The sequence below is a fragment of the Pipistrellus hanaki genome (genome assembly GCF_964339955.1).
Source record: "Pipistrellus hanaki genome assembly, chromosome: 16".
Taxonomy (NCBI): domain Eukaryota; kingdom Metazoa; phylum Chordata; class Mammalia; order Chiroptera; family Vespertilionidae; genus Pipistrellus; species Pipistrellus hanaki.
Genome location: NC_140518.1, coordinates 17,301,077 through 17,324,689, shown reverse-complemented (window position 1 = coordinate 17,324,689; position 23,613 = coordinate 17,301,077). Strand labels below are relative to the sequence as shown.

Genomic DNA, 23,613 nt, shown 5'->3' with positions numbered 1-23,613 from the left:
AAACATAAACTGAGGCAGTACAACCCTTCTTTGAGACTTCAGAGAGATTTAAGGTGGTATTTCACAGACCTCCTGCTATTAAGTAGCACTTCCTAGACCTTCTGCTAGATAAGAAGGTTCTAAGAATAGTGAGGGTGTGGTCCATAGCACAAAGCAGAGAGGTTTGTGGGTTTGGATTAATCTTCTAGAATGGACTATAACATGGCACATGCAAAATCCATTTCCCCAGTCCCCGGTTCTGGGCTGGCTTCCTGACTTGTTTTGACCAGCAGCCTGCAGTGGAAGGGAGGTTCCGGGGTTCTGAGCGCAGGCCGTAGAGGCACTAACGCCCACGGTAACTCAAGGGGAGGACCGGCCATCGTGGAGAGGTCCAGGCTCTCTGTGTGCCGCTGAGCCAAGGCCCCGGGCACCTGAGTGAACCCAGCCAACAGCATGTGGGGACGGACCACTGAAGCCTGTTGAGCCCTCCCTGAACTTCTGACTCGCGGAATCCTGAGCAATAAAGTGTTGGTGCTTAAAGCCGCTAAGTTAGGGTGGCTTGTTAAGCAGCAATAGATAATGAAACAAGAGAGACCTTCCTGCCCCGTAACAGGAGAGCCCACCCAGCTTCTACAGGGCCCCGGATCAGCCTCACTCACGCTTAGAAAAGCACAGTTTCCACAGCCCCTGGAGGAAGGCGCCATCTCTTTTTTAAAGCCTTGGCTACCTGAATGTTTAGACAAACTTAGTGCTCAATTGTAATGATTTTTTTATCCTCACCTGAGGACATGTTCATTGATTTGAGAGAGAGAGGAAGGGAGAGAGTGGCAGAGATGAAGAAAGGGAAAGGAGGTGGGGAAAGGGACAAGGAGAGATAGAGATATAGAGATAGAGATTGGGGGGGGGGGAGAGAGAGAGAAAGAGAGAGAGATCAATGTGAGAGAAATTAGTTGCCTCCCATTTGCACCCTGACTAGGGATCAAATCCATAACCTTTCCGTGTATGGATGACACTCCAACCAACCAAGCCACCCAGCCAGGGCTGTAATGATTTCTTTCTAGGTTTTGGGTGTAATTTTTTCCTTCTAAATGTTTCTGTGTCAACTGTCTGTTCCACAATTTGTATGGAGCTGGAAGATGTCAGGTGCCACACACATATGATGAATAAGGCAGATCCCTGCAGGGAAAGGGCTCAGCACCCACCCACCGACTCGCTTCAACATCTGAGCACCTGCTGCGTGTCGGACAGGTGCCCGGTGTGGACATACGGCCGGTGAGCGAAGCCACGTCCTGCCCTTGGGAAGCTGATGGTGTGGTGCAGGAGACAGAGAAATAGGCAAATATGACTTAGAAACAAGTATTAACAAGAAGACGAGGCTGAAAAAAGAGGTGAGGGGGTGCTGCTGATGCCTTAGAGGGCCAGTGATGGGCAGTAAGCTGGGGGTTGTAACAGGCCCATACGAGGATGGAAGAGCTGCTGTCCCGGGCAGGGGCGGGGAGCTGAGGTGCGGAAGAGGCTCACAGCCAGGGTGCCTTTTGAGCAGCAATGTGAGAGGAGACAGGACTTTGGCCAGAGAGGCAAAAACGTGCATACCTGGTAGAGCAGGACCCACAATTCCAAGTTTTTTAAAACAGTACTGCTTATTCTGGGAGCTGTGGAGAGTTCATCTTCATCGGAAAATGTTGAAATGAGGGAAACGTAGCGAGGGAGGGGGGGGCAAGAGGCAGCAGCTGCAGGCTCTGTGGCTGCGTACAGATGGGACTGTAACCCTCAGGCAATGGGAGCCACAGCGGGTCTAGAAAGGGGAACCACGCGGTAAAATCTGTGCCGGAAAAGAGCTCTGGCCTTCTCCGTAAGGAAGCCCGGAGGCAGAGACCGGGGGAGGCCAGTCCAGTCCTCTCGGGAAACGGGCAGGTTTGTGCAGGACAAGAGGCTCCTTCTTACCTGTGCGCCCAAGGTACAGAAGAGAGGTCGAAGGGCAGAGGCTATCTGCAAAGGCCGATGACAAAGTCTGCTGTTTCTCCCCGGTCAGAAGGTCGATGACATACCAAATGTCCTGCTTTTTACCTGAAACGTCACAAGGACACACCGTGGTTTACACTCGTCCTATATGAAAAAGTGTCACGGCCAAACCAGCAGCCCAAGACGTCCTCTGCCCGAGATGTCACCCTGCTCCGAGGTGGAATGGTAACGTGGAGATAATAAAATGAACGACTGGGCCACAGGGTCTCATAATAACGAAGTAACCTAATCAAGTATAAAAATTTCTCCAAACCTAGTAACTCATATCGTCCTGCTGTGATTGGTGGCCTTAAATACTACAAACCTGGCCTGGAAAGGGCAAGGTTTTCCCTACAGACTATGAGGATCTATATAAATCCCGAAGTGCACCCAAGGGCTCAGTGCGCTGCTAACCGTCATCCCTGTATCTCAACCTCCCTACTGAGGCGCTCACGTGGAAGAGGATCTAGAGCAGGGGTCTTCAAACTACGGCCCGCGGGCCACATGCGGCCCGCAGAGGAGTCTGATCCAGCCCGCCAGGTTTTTTGGGCAGTGAGCGCAGCCGAGGTGTTACAGTAGGAATTAGTAGTTCATATAGTCCGGCCCTCCAGCTCTCTGAGGGACCGTGATCTGGCCCCCACTTTAAAAAGTTTGAGGACCCCTGAGAGCGACTGTTTCTGACTCTGATCAGCTGGTGCCTGTCACGGGGCAGTGGAGCTGGTTGCAACCTGGTGCTAATGACATCAGTTGTCTGAGCCCCTGTCCCAGCCAGGAAGTGATTCCCAGCCACGGGCTACACCTCTCACCTCGGTCAGCTGATTCAAAGATATGATCAGGCAGGCAGCATAGCTAACCAACTCTTAGGAAAACTCAGAGATGTGCATCTACAGTACACTTACTAGAGCATGATGGGAATGATGAGTCCGTAGCATGGGCCGGCCTCCCACCTGAAGATCAACACATTCACTATGAAGTGTATGCATCTCTTCCTAACTTGCTTACTGGCCAAGCTTCCTATTTCCTAAGGGACTCTCAGAAGCTGTGCTGAGTTGCCAGGGAGAGCCCCGGGTATTCAAATTTGCTAAGGCCGTGCTTAGCTCTAACAGATATGGCATCCATGCCAAGTCCACATGTGTGGCACGTGTCCACGGGTCCTAACTTTCTGTTCTCAGCAACAAGTTGCAATATGAAAAAGGTCTGAAGACAGAGTGAAAACATCCCCCAACAGCTGTGACCGTGGTCCCTTTCCATCTGGCACGCGCCTCCTCTGGTGACTCCGAGGACCACTGCAGTCTCCATAACCCAGCACCACTTTCATGGATGAACAGAACAACTGCCACACTTTTAAACGTGCGTAAAGAACTCACTCAAGAGGCACCACCCAAAGGGATGGGACCACAATATCCTAAGTGCAGCCTAAGTGATGAATCGCTAGAAGGTCAACTAGAAACTAGTGATACGATGGCCAGAAGGTGCTCAGAGGGGCTGGGGCATGGTGCAGAGGAGAGAAAGCCTGGGCTGGCCACTTCCCCAATTCCCTCGCTGGGGGGAGGTCCTCACTCTGAAGGTGTGAAGGAAGCCAGAGCCGGAGTCCCTAGCACAAACTTACTGTTGGGCTCAGAAATACACACACAGGCTCCCCCCACCCCCCTCCCAGGCACGAATAGGCACTGAGCACTTTCAGTTCCTCCAGAAACTGGTGTATAAATACAGGGTATTATTACGACTACTGTTTCAAGATAAATACAGCTCTCCTTTGTGTAACAAATGCATTTTTATTGACATCCTGGCAGCAACATGGTAAAGGAAAGCAGGTGATCCGATGCTTTGGGAGATGTGGCCCCTGTGGGTGTTAAGCCCGGTTTTTAGCCAATATTCTGATAGCAGGAAATACTGAGACAGCCCCATAATGAATAGGCCAGAGCCTGGCTCCCCTTTCTTGGCTCACACCATTGTATTCACTTAAAATTTCGTCCCATTGGTTCTGGGTATGTTGCAATCTTTAAATCGCAGGGGTAGGTCAACACTCAGCTAAAAGCTTGTTAAATGAGTAACCATATTAATGGCGTGGAGTCTGTTCCCAAGTGGGGGAGCCCTTTCTTAATTGTTCAGCTGATCCAGGCGCGAACCAGCCCAACCCAGGCAGGAAAGAGCTTTCCCAGAAGGGCTGGCGAGGGCACTGCACACCTCTCTCTCAGCGACGCCACCTGCCCAGCTCCTGGCTCATTTCCAAAGAGCTCAAAGTTGCAGCGGGAAACAGGAACTCTTACCCATGTAGAGAATCCCATCTGAACTTCGGCATGGCGATGCCTGTACCAACTCCGGGATGGTAAAGGGAAGTTTCTTTAAAAAAAAAAAAAAGGCAAAGGGAAAAATAAGTTAACCAAGTCTTATGCAATTTCTACAATTTTCACAGCATACTCTGTTTGTTACCCAATTCTGCTAAAAAGAGAGGCACACTGTTGATGGCAGATGGGCGTTTTCCTAATTGGAGACCAAGGAGCAGGGGTGCCCTATGCTTCCAGATCCATTTTGGGTAAGCCCTCGGCTCCCAGGTGCCTGGCCCCAGAAACACGAACTCCTTTACTCCACTCCCCCCACCCCCCCAAAGTCTTTTCCGGGGCACTCCTGAGGGCGACACAGACCTTTTTCTGAAAAGACTCACACAAATAAGGAGAGTTACACAATCTCTGAAATTCTAAGGAAGAATTCGCCCGTCCTGGAAAACTGGCCCAGAGCCAGCTAAGACTGAGTAGCATGCCAATGCTCTTCAGAGTGAGAGTGAGCCATGAGATTAATTCTGAAGAGCAGCAATCTCCATGCCCAGAGGGAGCTTCGAGAAAAAGAAGTCGTCATTACGTGGGCAACATAGGAGCCTGAAGTGGAAGAGAAGTTTTGGTGTTTTTTTCAGTAAATAATTCCCTACAGAGGAACAGAAGACAAGCCGAACTTTTTGGTATTAAAAGGAAGTCGAGGTAAGTGCCAGGAAAAGAAACTCAGAGGAATCCACATTGTTTCAGCTGCATTTCATCATAAAACCGATTCCGCCGAGCCTCCAGCTGACATCTGACGAGGCCTTTGGTGAAGGTTTGTTTCAGTGTGCTTTATTTTTGGAACATTCTGTGTTTTTGAAACCGTTCTATAGATAACTGCCTCCACTATGCTGCCACCTTTTTCTCCACAAAAGATTTCTCTCTTGCTTCAATAAACAGAACTTTAAATAATTAATCACTTGGACTTTCCCATCACCCCAAGGTTTAAGCTAAGCCTTGGAAAAGGAAAAATGCCACAGAGCGGCTGTAATGACTGGGCTTCTGCCAGATGTTTCTGAGAATCAGAAAGTCACTGCAAGGCTTCCAGCCAGAGTCTTGTGCTCTCTGCTGAGCCTCCCGACTCAGGGCCCGAGCCGGCGGCATGCTGCTCCTGGCGCCGCTAACCCACAACACAGGAAGGCATCATGTGGGGCGGAGGTCAGAGCATCCTTTGGAAGTTCGAGAGCTCTTCAGGTCTCCAGTCCAACGGGAAGCTGTGAACTTGGCATGTTCCTTCACCCCCACCCCAGGCAGAGTTCCCACTCCTCGAGTATGGAGGCAACACTGACATCCCAGAGGGCCGCTTAGAGGTTCAGATGAGACAACGTGTACAAGTCACTGGACCCGATTTCTGGCTAACAAAGCGCTTCAGCAATGGAGGCTCTAGTGACGTGGAGAGAAATGTCGAAGGTGAAACACACTGACCTCCAGCTACACAAGGCCTGCCCTTCTCCCGCCTGTTTCAGTCCCAGGTATTCATCAAATAATTTTAAAATGCCCTAATTAAGGCTCATAAGCCACCTACAGTCTAGACCAGTGGTTCTCAATCTGGCTGCACATTAGAGGCTTTTTAAACTTTCCACTGAAGCAAAACTCACAATCAGAAAGCTCAGGGACGTGTAGGGCTCAGTGACATTTGCAACGTGAACATGCCCTTGTAACCAGCACGCAGGAGGCGCAGAACCTTCACAGCACTCTGAGACCCCTTCTTGCCTCTCAACCACTGAGCCACACCGGCTGTGATTTTTATTTACATTTCCCTAATGACTAATGAAGCTGAGTACCTTTTCATATGTTTATTGACCATTAAGATCTCTTCTTTTGCCATTTTTCTATTGGGTTGTCTGTCTTTCTAAAATAATCCATAAAAGTTCTTTATACAGGGTGAGGCAAAAGTAGGTTTACAATTGTGTGTATAGAAAACAATCTGCCATCTAGATTCTCAAATGGAGATGGGGATACCATGTGCCCCCCCATGGGGGTAGGCAGTGTTTCAAACTACCCTGCTCTCCATACCAATAGGGCTGGAGTGAATCCTATTACTGAAGGGAGTATTGTACCTTTCCAATGTGTTGGCTGGGCCCTGCTCATCTAGATTAATATTTCTGAGCTCTGGCTGCCATTTAAAAGCTGTAAAAACATATTGATGCCCAGGTCCCGCTCCAGACCACCCGAATCAGAATCAGCTCTCAGGTGATCTCAATGAGCAAAAGTGGGAGATGGCTGGTCTAGAACCTCTGAAGCACAAGAAGCTAAACACACTCACCGTTAGGCCTTCATTATGCTTGCCCCCAAGTGTATACAGGCTGCCATCGTTGGGATCCGGGAGGAAGGCTGGCCTAGAAATGAAGCAATAGTATCAATGACAGATTACCGCTCAGAGCACAAAACAAAATACTGCCAAAGCCATGAAAGCCATGACCGGGGGGATGGGGAAAGTGGTGTGTGTGTGTGTGTGTGTGAGAAAGCTAATTCTAACCAATGCCTGTCCACTTTAGCAACAAACAAAATATCACTCTGGTGGGTGCATGCTGTACTTGAGCAGGAAAAAGGCACCTGCAACGGGAAAATTATAAATCATCATAGAGGAGTAAATCATCACTGGGTCAAAGCCCTCTGGATGAAGGTAAAATAAGTAAAAAGGACCCAGCGAGTCTGATTTTCAGCTTGCAAGTCAATAACTTCAACAACTAGTACTTAATAGTGTGGCAGGGTACGTAAACAGGTAAAACAAATCTGCCTTTAGTGTTCAACAGACTCTTATTTTTAAACCACAGGCAACAGAAGCAGACTTTGAGAGCCTGACAATCAGAAAGAGCCCGCCAAGGACATGGATAAAGGTCTCTCGGACGGTAGCTTCCCATGAAGCGGCTGCGAGGTGGTCTCTGGCCAAGTTAACCTGCGGAAGGGCTATGGTGGTCACACAGAAGCCCGGAGGAGTCGCCGGAGGCTCTTGCAGGTGCCGTCCTGCCTTTATTCTAGCACACACCTCCAGCAGCAGGTCACCCTCATTTCCCCTCCATGGTTAACACAGTAAGAGGGAGAGATCTAAACCCTTAAGCCTTCCTGAGGACTTTGGAAACTTAAGTTCAAACCTCAACTTAAGCTCCATCTCAAATAAGCCTTTTTAAATACCATTCCCCCCTTCCCCCATAATGCCACTCATTCCCTCCCAAAGGAACTGCCTACCCTCTCCCCAACACAGGCTTCTGTCATGGCACCTGTAAGACTTTCTATGTCTCTATCATTTTCTTATATCTTAAATTTGTGCACATGTACTCCCAGCAATTGGCTTCATAAATACTGAATAATACAGAAAACGCATTAAAGGAAAGTACTGAAGCAAATTGGAAAACTTACTCTTCGACGTGTGTTGGAACCTGCAGAACTGGATCTGTGTGAGAGAACAACAAAGGCACCATCAGACAGACTCCGAGATGTCAAGACTCCTGAAGAGTTCCCAGGGCCAATTCACACGTTGTACCAACAACTCAGGTTTGTTTACATGAGATAACGTGCATAAAGGCATTTCAGAAAAAGCACACACAGACACAAATGTAAGCTCTTATGATTGCCCCTGAGACTGGAGAGAGAACTGACAGCAGAACGGAACTGCTCTCAAGAAACGTGCAGGTGACTTGGGAGAGGGACAGCGAAGGGAGAACCAGGCACAGCCCTCAGTGGACAGTGGGTCAGTGTCACTATCTGACACATCAAGGACTTTTAAAACCAAAATCATCACCTTGCCAAATGCTTGGAGTGGTACCAGATATTCCCATTCAGTAAAGCAAACCTGTGGCTTAAGAATGAGCTTTGCTGTTGATGAGAATCTGGCTGGATGGGAAATGGGTACACCCTTTTGGAGCAGCAGTATGGCAATGTTAGAGCCTTCAAGTGTTCATTCTCGTGATTCTCTTTGACCCATTAATCACAGTTCTATAAAGTGTAGTATAAAAATAATACAGAACATAGAAAATGCTTTCTGTACAAAGATGCTCACAGTAGCATTGCAAATTATTCAACTATTCAAGAACATGGTTGAATTATGAAATGCCCACCTGGAAGAAAACTAGGGCTCCTAAAAGCGCTTATAAAAACTTAAAACGTGTGCAAATCGTTACTCTTCTGGTCAGGAGAGCAGGTAACACTGTATACAGAGTATTAACGCAGCTCAAAACATCTTCCATGCACATCGATAAAACTAGATGCAGAGGCAAAGAATGCTAATTGTGAGTTATCTCTGTTGAAAATATGAAGTGACTTCCCCACCTTTTCTCTATTTCCTCAAATTTGTACAAAGGTAGGCATTACTTTTTAAATTGGGGGGAAAGTTTTCTCTCAATGTTCTATCTGTAGTTGTCAAAGCAGCAGCATTTCCCCTTGCCTAGATTCTCCGGGCACAAGTCCAGAGGACGCTTCGGATTCCTGGGCGGGATGGTGGTGGGGTGAGAGGACGCTGACACAGGGGTGCTGCGACAGAGCTAACATCCACAGGCAGGAGATGGCACAGTATCTCCAGCATCAAACACCCCACGGCTGGACAGCCACGCCAGCCACAACTTCAAAGCTGGGGGCGAGGACGGCAAACACTGTGATGTGACTGTGGACACAGAGCTCCAGGCTCCCGGCTCTGCCTAGGGTGACAGGCAGCTGTCCATTTCTCCCTGTCGGTGGGGATTGTCAAAGGAAGCTCGGACAAGCCTTATCAAATGTTGACTTTGCCTTAGGAGCCCAGCTCCCACATGAAGGCCTACGGTGCTCACAACAACAGAGGCACACACACCACATGTGGTCTGTGGGCAGCAAACAAACAATTCATTAAACCAAACACATGATAGGAAACTGGAGACACTTCCAGCCAGTAAGCGCATGTTTGCTGTTCCCACTAATCACCTCTCGGTACAACAGACTGATGCAAGAGGCAGGAAATCAAGACCCACAGCTCTCACCCACTGAACCCTCACCGTGCAGTTTACAGCCGGGTTACTGCAACAGCCCTGCAGCCAGGCAAGCCGGGAAAGGCAGGAATGCTGCATCCAAAGGGAAACACTGAGCCGCACGGCAGGGCCAGAGGGCACCTCGCTGGTTTGTTCCACAGGAAGACACTGCCGAGTTCTAACAAGTCGCCAGAAACAAGACTTGGAGGCAAGGGGTGTGTGATTCCAATTCCTAAGCCTGTCTTTGTGGCACAGCATCTCAGGGACTCATCTGCAGGGGAAGGTTTCCCTGGCTTCCCAGAGCTTGTCCACTGGCCACCTGACACGGAGGCCTCAGGTCCCAGGTCCTGCACAAAGGCACCAGTTGCGACACAGGCTGTCACTGGCAGGAGCCAGGAAAGGATCGGTAGGACAAGGACACCATTGTGTGAGAACCATGCTGTTTTCCTAGGCTCAGGACGGGACGCACTCCAGTAGGGGGACCTTCTGGCCACCTTAGCTTTCCCATCCGCGCAGTAAAATAAGGTCCCCGGAATAAACACCTGCAGGGCTCAGGGCCACATATTGGCTCAACTATTAAGACAGTGCTCACAGAAGGCTGCTTTCTTTAAAAAAAAAAAAAAAAAAAAAAAAAAAAATTGAAAAAAGTAAATAAAATTTAAAAAAATTGAATTTGAGATCTGTTTTAAAATACTACAGAAAAAAAACATTGTATGGGGGACAGATTAAAAAAATGGCAGCTTGTCAGTAACTGTTTAAAGATGAAAGTGACAAGGGGCAGGCATGTTGCTGTTCTCTCTACATATGCTTGAAATTTTCCATAATGTAAAAGATTAAAGATAAAAAATATTGGGAAAACCAAGAAAATAAAAGCAGAAAGCACCATGTGAAAACATGCAATGAAAGCCCAACATGAAAAGGTGATTGTTTTTATTTAATTATGAGAACTGGTATTAGGCAAGATTCTTGTTTTTTTTTTTTTTTTTTTAAAAGAGCCACAAGAAAAGAAACCTGGCCTAACTATACGAGTATAAACAAATACTGCTACCAAATAAGCCACTCTATCTATAGGGAGACCGATAAGGATGAAAGCTGTTTTACTTTCAGAAGGAAAAAAAGGGGGAGGGGAGTTACTTCACAAGTATAAAAATGGGTATAATTCCAGGGGAAGGGAGGGTATCAGATAAAGGTAAAAATATCAGAAGAGGAAAGACAATGGTTAAAAACTTGAAATTAGGTATTTGTCTCTTGGATTAACACAGAAAGAAACAAAAAAAAAAATGAAATTGCTCAGTGCTGCCCTGGGGGCAGTCACTGGACTCGATTCCGGTGGGTCAGGCCTGAAAAGGCGCCACCTTTATACTCAAGAGAAACCTGGTGAGATTATGGAACACTCTTGCTCCTGTTTGTGCTAGTCTAATCCTCCTTTTTAGCTTGAGACGGAAATGAGTCAAAATAGATGTTCACCTCTTCCCTTTGTCCAAGTTCAAAAGGGTAAAGAGTTAAATATTTTTATTTCCAAAAGAAGGGCTGGCCTCCTCGAATACTGTCCAGCGTGCCCCTGCCTCAGGCCTTTGCATTTGCTGTTCCTCAATCCTAGGTCTTTGATCAAATGTCACCATCTCAGAGAGATCTTCCTTGTCCACCTCCTACCCCCCCAGGATGCCCCGCCCTCTTCCCTGTTTAATTTTTCTCTGTGACACCGCCTCTGAAGTATAGTAGTATATTTTATTCATTTTACTTAATATCTAACTCTCTTATAAACTTTGTGAGGGCTAGGATTCATCTTTTATTATCTGCTATATCCCAAAAACCTAAAACAGTGCCTGGCACACAGGAGGGGCTCAATATGTTTATTAGTTTCCTTCCAATTCCTATTCCTGCCCAGCCTGGATAGCCACTGTGATTACATCCAATGATGTAGCAGCTACGCTCTCTCAGCCTTCAACCCAGAATCTACCAAGCAGCCCCACTCCTCCCCCAGGCTCTGAGCACTGCTGAAGAAAACTCCACGCTCTTGGAGAGACCATTATACATCTGTGGCCAGCGGGGCCCCATGTCACAGGCGATAAGTCTATCTACTTCCCGGTTGGCCTCTGCTGCCTGTTCCTCACAGCTGGCGCCTCAAACCTTCACTCCTGGGCTCAAGGCCCCCTTCCCTTCACACGACTGGGCCTCCCGGAGCTCTCTGAAACTCCCCACCCTTCACCCTCCACGTGTGCCCAACGCTACTTCCCTTCGCATCTCTGGGCAAAGGTTTCACCTTCACATCCATAGACATGTCACACTCATCTATCTAGGCCCTCAAGCACTATCCCATCTCCAAGGATCATCAAGTCCTCCTGGCTGCCTACTGCCTCCCCTCTGACCACAGACTGAGCTCATTCTCTTTAGCATGTGCTCTCCTTTCTCTCCTAATGCATCCACTTTACACGCACAGTTCAATGAGTCTTGAAAAACATACACATGCGTGTAACCACCCTTACAATCAAGATATAGATCATTTCCATCCTCCCGAACATTTCTCATACCCATTTAGGTGCAATTTCCCTGACTCCCACACCCATCTAACCACTGACAGATTGGTGTGTTTGTTCTAAAAGTTTACAAATGGAATTCATGTAGTAGGGTCTCTCTTGTGTCTGCCTTCTTTCTTCCTGCACCACATTTTTGCAATTCATTCTTATTGTTGTGTGCCTCAGACTTTGTTCTTTTATTATGGCGGAAGGAGTACTCACAATTTGCTTTACCTGTTGGTGGACATTTGTGTATTTCTAGTGTTATTTTTAAAAAAAATATGTTTTTATTGATTTCAGAGAGGAAGGGAAAGGGAGAGAGAGAGTAGCATCAATGATGGGGAAACATGGGGGTGGAAAGTTGGCAAAACAGAAAAAAGTCTCTGATAAAGGCAACCAAAATTTAAATAATTGTTTTAAACCGGAGCAATCCATGTAGGAAGGAATAATGTCCTTTGATTATAGAAGCCACAAGAACAGGCTGCCCATTTGACTGGAGCTCAAAGAACCTTCCAAGATCACTGCCTCCTCTTCCCCAGATGAGCTGATATTTCCGGAACACCCTCTTCTCTGGCAGAATCTAGATGAGCACCCGTTGACCTCACTCTTCTTTCTAAAGCACAACCACCTACTGACCCCTACACACCGGTGCTTAAAACCAGCTTCTCTGACTGCAAGAATTCTCCAGGTACAACTAAGATGCCAGGACCAGTGGGAAAGTCTCCAAACCAGCCCCTTCTAAGTGCGCTTTTAGCGGGGACTGGAGATGTTCTGAGCTGGCCCTTATGAAGCACCAAAGACCACAAATGAAGTTCCCATCTGCTTTGTGCTCCCTGCAAACCTCCTCCAGCCCCAATATTCAAGAGCCTTGTCTTCCCCTCCCATCCCAGCTATTAGTACACACATCTCATAAACACATCAGACATCTACCATCAGCTTGGTTCCCTGGTTCATGCCATGCGGGAAAAAGAGCTTGGAAAGCTGGTACACACGAAACCAAGCATACAATAAATGGCTGGAACATGTGGCATATGCCATAGGAATCACGGATCACCAGGTGAGAGAACTCCGGGAGGCTGTGCACTCAGGGAGAACCGTGCCATGAAGAGGGCTGGCCCGGCGGCTGCGGCGGACAAGACTACCAGAGAGAAGAACGATCACCGCTCTGTGGGAATGAGGACACAGGCTTGGCAAGTGTGAAGTGTTCCTCCTGAATGCAAATCAGGTCGGACAGCAGGCAGCGAGACCGTGGGGGAGAAAGCGTGCGACTCCGTGGTGTGGCGTGGCGGGCACTGCCTCGGAACTGACCGGAAGCTTCTGAGAAAAACAGAGATGTGATACCGTCCTCTGAAAAAAGGTTAGACAGGGCACTAAGCGAATGAGAAAAAGAAGGAACCAGAAAGGGTAATGAGGAAGACGACTCAATAACCCCAGTCAGATGGCCAGGGTCGGCCCTGGCGGGGAAAGGAGGGATGCTCAGGAACCAAAAAGGAGGGGGGAAAGGCCAACAAAACTTAGTCCCAATCAGAAAAGTGAAGTGAAAGAAAGGAATGAGTTAGAGGGCACACCACTTTAATCCTAGCCAACAGTAAAACTAGATCAGCTAGTCTGACTGCAGTAGACAAATGCCACTTCCTCAAGAAAATGCTTAAGGTACTAACACTGTTTCCTTATGAAAATTATTGATAGAACCAAGGTCATTCACCCTCCCTTAACTCAAAACTCAAGCCTCCCAAATATGTTTTCGTGCTCAGGTGAGGCGATTAGAGACTACTTCTCCCCGGTGGCAGCTCAGTGCTCCCTCCAGAGGAGAGCTCTTCCGGAATCTACACCCTTAGCCCCCATTCAGTTGTTAGATCCAAACTGTGGGGAAGAAAGTCTCAAAAAGTTTCTCAAAATTCAGCTTGCATGAGGAGAACACTTTAAAATAGTCACCCAATCCAAAGTGCCTCAAAATCCAATCTCATCAGAACTGGGAGAGGACGTAACAGGTTTTCTTACAGGTAATCTCTGCAAGTCACCAAATGTCACATGTGACGAAAACAATCATGGGGAGATACCAAAATAACCTAAAAACCTGCCCATACTAAAGGCAGCCGACTTCTACTAGGCTCTTATTCACCTTGGCAGAAGTCAGTCTGACCTAAAAACACACAATGAACAGTGCAATCAGTTGTAAAGGAAATTAAAGGGGAGGATAAGGCAATGACTTACAACCAGATGCCTCTCAGCATGTCCTAACTTCACAGAATTCATTCTTGAGTGATGGGAGTGCCATCAAACCTCGCACGGTATCCCAAGATGAACAAAAAAATAAATAACTAAGGCACAGTAAAAAAAAAAAGGGGGGGGGGATTTTATTCATGCACTTCAACATTTACAACTGTGTTCTGACACATACCAAGTAAAGCAGCGAAGACTGCCCAGTGCGGTTGAAATCGATGCTATGTGTGGTGGCGGCGGGCTGAGAGCATCGCCACAACGGGACAGTGCGGCTCCGAAGCCGGTCCCGAGCGTGAGGGAGGCTGTGAGCGGGCACATTTGAGACTGGACACCAGCTGGTGACGGCTGAAGCTGAGTGACGGGTACCTGAGCGTTCATTATATAATCGTCTCTATGTCTATTTATGGTTAGAATCTTCCATGACAAAGAGTAAAATATAGAAAACACATTTCCAAGATCCTCAAAAGCAGAAACAGGCTCTCTCATGTCCCTTCTTGTGAAACTTAATTTTCAGTCCTCCAAGACGATGGAGAACAAACACTTTTCTTGTGCTTAGCCGATAAAGTAGGGAGGTGGCGATGCCTATCTGAAGCCTAGGAAAGTTCTTAGGAGAAGAGAGATTAGGACGATTAACAAAATGTCAGCCTTTCCCACAACTTCCCTTCTCACGTTTCCCTCACACCTCTGCGGGCAGAAGTCGGACACTTCCAGAGGCACACAGCTAACCGAGGACAGAAAGCCTCCTGCAAAAAGCCACAAAACCGTGTGAAACTCAGATCAGAAACTGGCCCTGGAAACTAAGGTGACGGTGGCACAAGTGGCAGGCGAGTCTCCTGAGGAGGCAAAGGCAAGTCTCATCTGTTTGTCAGGGCTCCAGAAGGACGTCTAGTCAGGAGGGTTCTGGAAACTGAGTCGGCATCAGGTGCCCCCGACATTCACTGAGCATCCCTGGCTGTCTAGAGACCCCACCTTCAAGGAGTTAGAAATTCAGCAGGAAGACAAAGGTAACAATAATTCACACCGCCAGCAGGAAGTGCCTCCAACAGCCACCTGAGGAAGGGGCTCGCCCTGAGGAAACAAGGAGGTAACCTGGGACGAATAGGAGCTGCCCAGCAGTGCAGTCTGCTGGAGGGGAGGGGGCAGAAGCAAAGGCCCAGTGTTTCCGAGGCCTGGAGAGGAGTTGTGGCTGGAACAAAGGGCACCCCTGGGGGAAAATAGGGAGTTGAGGCTGGAGAGGTGGGCAAGAGCGGATTCGAAGGGCCTTGCATGCATACCGAGGAGCGTGGCCTTGACCCTGTGAGCCAGTGCTCCCCAAACTAATCAGTGGAGGATCACACCATGGGTGATGCTTCTCTCTCTCTGTACTTCTCTCCTCGTGGACAGGTAACACAGGAGGCAGACCACACCTGGAGTAGCACTGCTAACAGCCAACACCAAGAGTATTTCAGCGGCTGTGTGGTGTGGTCAATCAGTCTTTCCAGGGGCACGTGTGACAGCAGCGCGATGGGTGAACGGGAGGATAAGACAGGTGCAGGGACCAGTCAGGAAGCTGTCGCATTAATTGGGGAAATGAATGGGGAGCCTGGCTAAGCACTGGCAAGGAGGATGGGGATGGGGAGTCAGATTTGGGAGACACTTCTTCAGCCTGCGTGACAGGACTCGGTGACTGAGTAGCAGAGCACCACTCTATTTCCCAGCCTGGGTGGGCCGTGCTGTACACACCGGGAGAATCCATAGCAAGAGGCACACGCTAAGAAAGAGAAACTCATGTGGGAAGATTTTCTTCAAATTTCAAGTAACCAGTTTAGTTCTGTTCCCTCCTTCATAAGAATCCCCAATATGAACCATTCAAGGGACAACTCAGGAGTCCGGGCCCATCTGGTTGGGAAAGCAGCCATGTTGCACAGTTAGCATATTTTTACAATTAGTAAAGGGTGGTTCTAAATTAGATCCAGTCCTCCGTGCCATGAAGGGGTTGGGAGCAGGGTTGCTAAAGAGTTAAGTGCAATTTGATGAAGATCTGAGTGTCAAAAATCATCATTAACTAATAGCCACCACACGTAGCAAAACATTTCAAATTAAGTGCAAGAAGCCCTAAACCAGAAGCTGGCAATACCAGAGAGAGTCCTTTGGACCTCAGCAGGCCGAAGCGAGCTTCGTAAAACTAATCCAACACAAAGCATGAGGGCAATATTCTCTGTTTGCATTTGGGCAGAAAGTGCAGAAATAAAACATACTCAACCATCTTCAGTGGTGATATTTCAGAGACAGACAGCAGGTACTACTGTTACAAAAATCACAGCTTAGAAAGAGCACAGATCATGCACAGTGTCAGAACTCAACTCGGTGTCGGAAAACAAAACTCTTTTTTTGCACTAGGTGCAGCCTGCCACGATGGTGTAAGAAATCTCCCTTTCTGGGAACAGCAACACGTGTTTGGGTGAGGAACAAAACACCTGCCAAAACCACTCTGCGGAAAGAAAAAAAACACCCCCAGCGTGTTGGCCTCTGAAACAAGTAAACAGTTGGGAAACCATGAAATGGAGTAACAGGTACACTAGTATATTCTGCAGAAACCCAGTGGGATGCGTTAAAGGTATCTGCATCGGCAAGGCTTTTCCATTTGACTTTGACTGCCCACGACTGTGCAGGCCCAAGCCCACAGCCTTCCTTGGCTGGACTGGGGAAGTAGCCCCTGCCTGGTCTCCCGCTTCCTCCCATCAGTTCACAGCACCTGCTGATGCTGTACAGCGGAGGCTGTGTGTTCTAGTCAGCTTGGCTGGGCTGCCGTAACAAAATACCGTAGCCTGGTGTTATTTCTCACAGTTCTTCAGATGAGAAGTCGAAGACCAGGTGACAGCATGGTTGGGTTCCTTGAGCTTGAGGATCCTTGGTCCTTCCTTCCTTGAGCTCTTTCTCAGTGGGGCTGTCCCTGTTCAAACTTGCAGCCCTTTCCACCCCAACCCCAGCAGCCTGGCGCCCCCTACTCCAGAGCTCTTGAATGTCATTTATTTCCTTATTTTTCTCCAGAGCACTGGAATGTCATTTATTTCCTTATCCGTTTCCCCACAGAATAAAAGCTTTATGTTTCCTTCACTTATATCCTCAGGGCCTGGAACACTTATAATCTATTTACTTGTTAATGGTTTGCAAATACCAATGTTGAAATCTCTGGTTATAACTGAAAGTTAAAATTGGCCCTAGCTCGTTTGGCTCAGTGGATGGAGATTCAAACAGTCAAGGGCACATGGCTGGGTTGTGGGCTCAATCCCAACTGGGGGTCATGCAGGAGGCAGCAGATCAATGATTCTCTCTCATCACTGATCTTTCTCTTTCTCTCTGCCTTCTTCTCTGAAATCAATAATAAAAAAAAAAAATACAATTGAACTGAAAGCTCAGGGTCTCCATATTATCACCTGTAATCTTTGTAAAGAAATATATATCGAGGCTATTGACAGATAGGGCTAAATTTCACTAAAATAAGCCAGTTTATTCAAAGAAAAACAATGAGACTTAGAATATACTGAATATTGAGATTATCAGATCTTAATCACATTTCTCTAATTCTTCCTGTAAGTGCCTTTTACCTCCTCTCTGCTCTGCCTAGCCGTGCTCCCTCCTTCTCTCCTCCCCAGGCCTCACTTCTCCGGACTGAAATCCCATCTACCCACCAAGGTTCAGCTCCAACATCCCGGCTTCATGAAGCCCTTTCTGGCCCCCTCCCTCTGGCAGTTCCTAGGACCTCAGTGAGGCGGTCACCGGTGCTCTATGAGGAAGTTCTCCCTGAGGACGGACTGTGGGCTCCCTGAGGGCAAGCACTGTCTTTTCCTTCTCTGGGCCCTTAGAGTATCTCTCACAGACTAGGTCCTATAAACACATGTTAAATTAAGTAAAAAAGAGGCAAATTCTTTAAGCTCTAAACTACTGGAGAGAACAGATTGATTCTTATGTTTGACTAAATAACAAACAAGACAGGACCCCGTTGTGCCCGATACGGATGAGGTTGCTTCTGGAAAGTAAGTCTTGGAGAAGGCCAATTTAAAACAATGCATACAGGAAAAAGCAAAGCGGAAGAATGAACTGTCCTTGGGGCAATAATGTCCTCCTGCCTGGGAAGACTGCAACTAAGGGACCAGCCTTAACACAAGAGTAAAAATGCTGATCACTGCACCTTGTGGATTTTCATCTTTGGACAAAATCTGAAATTGTGAAAAATCAACAACTCTGATTTTTTTTTTTTTTTAAGCAGTAAAATGCTTGCACAGGAATGAGAAACGGTACAGATAACATCCTGCAATGCAATGCCAAAACCCAGCTCTCCCCTCTTCTTGTGGCCACTGACTCCTGAGAGCTGGTCCTTTCTGTTACTTAGAGCCCCTGCTGGTCCAAGCAGGACCCCCCAGGTGCTGCAGGACAGTGTGTGGTGCCTCAGCTGCCATCCTCTGTGGATGGTAACGAGGCTTGCTGCTGCACTGACAGGATGACGTGTGTCCTCTGACACGGGCCCCTGCTTTCCCATCTGAAGTACTATTTGGGGACATTTGATTAAGGAAGGAAAAACACTTGCTGTGCTCATGACAATAATGAGTCACGGATTAGTGACGGAAGAGAACACGCTGGTCAGGGCCTCGTCTGGGCCCAAGTGAGGATCATTACTGGACAGAATAATAGAGATGACACGGAAAGCCGCAAATCCTGGGATTTGCATGGCTTTGCCGGGGAAGCTTACTTGGGAAATTGAATACAGTTTCCCAGCTGTAGGACTCCACTATCACCAGGAAGACAAGACCATAAACTGTGGGAGGTTACGAAAGGAGAATCAGGTCTGTCTTTTACTTCCCTCCATGTACAGAGCCTATCAAGTGGCCAACTTGGATGAATGTCAAATCTTACAGCCCTCAATTATTCCAGCCTCCATAAAAGCAAACGAGTCATTTGCGGTTAGAGAAGATAATTATGGTTACAAGATTTTAATTATTAGAACGTAACAAAAAAATTTAATGCAGCATGTGTTCTGTAAAGATCAAGCCAGAACTATTAATAGAAAAGCCTAGAGCCCTTTAAACAAGAAATATGGACAGAAGCAAAAAACAAAACAAAGCAAAACAACAAAAAACACATAGCCCACCAGTGTCTCTTCAAATGATGTACTTATCAGATAATCTAAGCTGTAAACATACCTTTGAGCCCTATCCTCTCCTTGACTCCATTACAAGATGGCATTATTTTATTTTATTAAGTAACATATAACTGCTCTTCTCTTTTTCTGGAATATGTTTCCTTGGGGGCAGCAGAGCACATGTCCATGTCACCCAAGGACCAAATCCAAATTACCTTCTTTTAAAGTCCATTTGATCGAGCCTGTGCTCTTGCTGACAGCGTGCAAACTTCCATCCAGGGTTGACACAAACAACAAGGTTTCAGGAAGCGTCACTGTGCTGGGACTTCCAAAAATCTGCAATGAGATGGAGAAGAACCTTCCTGGTCAACATGATTCTTCACCGGGGGCACGTACCACAGAGACGTTCCTAAAACCCACCAGCTGGACATGAGGAAACTGAGGATAGAGAGCGTAGTTCCCATCAAAGGCACCTGGCTGGACAACAGCTGAGTCAGGACCAGGACGCAGGTCCCCTGTTCTAAGTGACAGTCTTTCCTACAGAGGGACTGGCTTATGACTTAATATGACAAGGACAGGGATTTTGAAACAATCCCTGAGGTAGAGTACGCTCAGCTTTCTAACTGACTTCCTTCTCTTAGTTATATTTTACTTTCTAAAACTCGGCTATCTTCCAGGACTCCATGATAAAGAAGAATTCCAACACACCCACACACACCCATACACACTTGGGAAATTTTAAAGGGCAAAGAATTATGGGGAAATGTTTAAAGCAAAGTAAGGAAAACAGCTCCCATTCTATAATGAGTTTATATAGTAATAAAACACCAAGATTTCAAAAGAGACATGTTATTAAAAATGCATAAAAAACATAACCCAAATTACTTCTCACTTATACTCAAAATACAGTTTAAATAAAAATGCACATTTTATGCTCAATAAATTTAAAATTTTTTAAAGGAACTAGCCAAAGGTAGTGAAATTCACTTGGTGGTGGTGATGAAAATTGTTAGTGCAGTCTTTCTGGAAAGTATAAACATGATCATATTTTTGGTCCTATAATCCCATGTCTATATCGTGAAGAAATAATTCCAGATATGGAAGAAGCTCTGTGCACAATGATACTCATTATATCCCATTTTATAAATACAAAAAAACTAGAAAGGTCTGAATTGCCAATAATATCTACATGGCTGAAATAAATTATGACACACACTCAATGAAGCATTATATAATCATTAAAACAGCATGTGGAAAAAGCTACAACAATATAGAAAAATGCTTATAATCATTATTACATAAAAAATAAAGAATCTAAATTTTTAAAATACATTTTTTATTTCAGATAGAGGGAGAAAAAAAAATCAATAATGAGAATACATCCTAGCCGGTTTGGCTAGTTGGATAGAACGTTGGCCTGTAAACTGAAGGGTCCCAGGTTCGATTCCAGTCAAGGGCATGTTGTACCTTGGTTGTGGCACATCCCCAGTAGGGGTGTGCAGGAAGCAGCTGATCAATGTTTCTCTTTCCTCTGTAAAAAAAAAATCAGTAAAATATATATTTAAAAAATGAGAATACCTACTAGATATGGAGCCTGTAAGCCCTGACCAGGAATGGGTTAATAGGTTGATGCTCAACCACTGAGCCATACTGGCTGGGCTGAATAAAAAATTTAAAATACATTATGGTTATAATTATACTGGATAGATTCTTTTTTATTTGTCTGCCTATCCTCTAAGCTTCGCTAGAAATTGTACCGTCATCACACAGATTCCATGGGAGCAGCTGTGTGTGTGTGTGTGTGTGTGTGTGATGTGCAGGTGATAGCTGGAAGGTTTCCTAGGAACATGCTTTTGAGATATGGGCCCATTCAGCAATGCCATCTTGTAATGAGCTTGTCTCTTCTTTTGTCTCTATACTGTCCTGCACATTAACTGGTTCCTGTAGCTGTTGATTTAAAAACAGGCCAACTTGCTTATACTGGGTTTGAATTTTGGCACAAATGTTATTTTAAAAATATGGCTGGCTTTTAGCACTAACTCTAAAAGCTCGGGGATTACCCTCCTGTGCATGGGAGTCTGACCCTCAAATATCTGGTCATTCTTGGTAAGAGCCAGGATGATGCCCAGTTAATTCCTTCAGAGGGACAGTGAGGTGGCAGGACACACTCCAGCCCCTGCATTTCTTTTCCGGGGGGTGACTGCACTGCCAGAACCCGGAGCTCACCTCATCTCCTGTGTGCCTGGCCTGGAGGGGGAGAGTTCCCTTGTATTTTGTCCAGAGCCACTCACCTGGGGTGGGAGAAACCACAACAAGCCTCATGGCCCTGCTGAGCCCGTTCTCTGGGTAAAGCCTTACACCCGCGGAGGAAGGATCTGCTTCAATTTCTACCTTTGGAACTCAGAAATCTGTTTTAGTTAGATTGGCTAGAAAAACAAGCCACAGAGGAATCAAGAGGCTCTGCACACCAACTGGTGGTGCAGTTAAAATTATTTTAGGCCACAGGGGATCGAAGAGGACAAACTTCACCGAGACCTGCTCACACCTGAAGCAGAGGCGTGCACGTTGCCCGGAGCGCCTGGCCTGGAGGACAGTGGCCCTACAAAGACCACGAGGCTGCAGCTGAACAAGACCAAGGGCTGCCTCCCATGGGGAAGGGGACGGGTTTGCAGCCTGACAAGGGATGGCAGGATTATGGTGGTAGGGGCAGGTGGGGAACTGAATAAACGAAAAGAAAAGACAACAAGCATACCTGGGGGCCAAGAGATAGAAATCCCTGCTGAGCCCCCCTCACCTATCAAACGGTTACCCCAGAAACTGCCATTTTGCATGCTAGGTCTTGTGATCACAAGAATTGGGCTGAACTCTCTGGGATAGATGAAGGGGAAAGAAATTAAACTTGGGAGATTTCTTCGAATATGTTTTACTCCACGTGGAAAACAACTGGATGAGAGAGAAAGACAAGAAACAGAGAAAGAAGCCGGAGAGAAACACAGCTGAAAGGCTGGGAAGGTGCGGCCCACTCGCACCAATCCTCAGGCCTCGCCAAGTCCCTGTCCTTGGGCTTAGGGACACCCAGTCCTCACAATGAATTCCCCTCTTTGCTCAAGCTTGTTGGAACTAGGTTTCTGTCACTCACAACCCATACAGTCCACACACACACACACACACACACACAGAGCAAATGAAAATATATATAGGGGAAAAAAGACAAAGAAAATATTGCACGATGATTGCCATAGCTTTTTCTCCTCTGTTTTTAAAATTTCTATAATAGGATCACATAAGCAGCAATGAATTTTTCATAAGATAGAAGGAGATGGACAAGTTAGCAGGTGGAAGAGAGGCTAGAATTTAAAGGAGCCTCGGCAAGCTCCTAAATCCCAGGTGAAGGTCTTTCCATATCAGGACACGAGGCAACTCAACCTCCTTGGGTCATTAATATCCACCGAACAAGGAGCCAAAGCTAAGAAACACAGAGGTCTCCTGGCAAGACAGTGGGCTTCCAAGAATAGGAGAGTTTGTTGCTGTTTCAAAGCCTACAGTACCATTACAATGAACTGAATGCCCCCAAGTACATCTTATCACTTATTAAAAGGGCTAATATTAAACAAAATATATCAGTGCTGCTTCACGGCTGGCGTGGAAACAATAGCAGCTGCCTGTCTGAGCTGCCGGGAAACCACAGGAAGAGCAATTGTCTATGGTTGGTTGGTGAACTGAAATAAAACACTAATCACCTAACTAGCACGGTCTTTTAAAAATCTCAAAAATACCAGCTTGGGCTAGATGCTGAATTTGGCAACTGAGAGTGCTGACGGTTAATCACAACGTCCACTGACATCACAAACCTCTCACAACCGGCAGATTTTTCTCTTCTTTGAAGGCTCTCTGCTGTTTCGATTAGAATGGCCAGGAGCCATTGTGACCATTGTCATTCTCTCAGAAGGCAAATCAGTATGACAAAATGTTCAGCTCTTCGCCCCTGGCATTTTTTTTTTTTAAGCCTACATACACCTGCTTTCAATAAGTTGCTAAAACTAATATGAATTTGGCTTTTCTATGTCTTCTGCAATACTGAGCAGAGCTGAGAGCTACGTGTATCTGAACATCTAAACACATGCTTCCCGGTAATGAGCTTGCACATTCCCTCCACCCAGGCACGCGCTCCCGTTTCTCTCCGACGACGACGACGACGACGGGTGAAATGGCAATGGGCCCTGCAGTTATACACACTGGTTTCCGGAGCGCCTGCAAACGGAGAGAAAACGCTGATGCTGCAGACCTGCGGCAGGCTGACTACCTGGAATCTGACTCATTTTTCAAACTAGTGAAATGCATCTTCCTGGTGACTTCTAAGAAGCAGGCACAGTAACACAGCAGAAGGTAAGAATGGCAGTGGCCTAGAACTGGACACCCGTTAGCTGGCGGGTCCTCACAGAAGCCTGACACACATCATCTCACACAAGGCCACCGCTGGGTAATTCTAGGAAACACCCGGACTGATGACTAGAGGGCTGGCAGTT

The 23,613-nt window shown here is 46.8% G+C and overlaps 1 protein-coding gene across 2 annotated transcripts in view; it reads right to left on the bottom strand.

The window, feature by feature from the left end:
• Nucleotides 1-23,613, bottom strand: part of ERN1 (endoplasmic reticulum to nucleus signaling 1) — a 66,170-nt gene that overhangs the window by 21,316 nt on the left and 21,241 nt on the right. For both annotated transcript variants that reach the window (XM_084864144.1, XM_084864143.1), the window contains exons 2-6: nt 19,303-19,423; nt 7,653-7,686; nt 6,559-6,631; nt 4,251-4,323; nt 1,924-2,046 (exon numbers count right to left, since the gene is read on the bottom strand). In XM_084864144.1, coding sequence (XP_084720270.1) covers nt 1,924-2,046; nt 4,251-4,323; nt 6,559-6,631; nt 7,653-7,686; nt 19,303-19,423 — 424 coding nt within the window. The remainder of the gene's footprint in view (nt 1-1,923; nt 2,047-4,250; nt 4,324-6,558; nt 6,632-7,652; nt 7,687-19,302; nt 19,424-23,613) is intronic.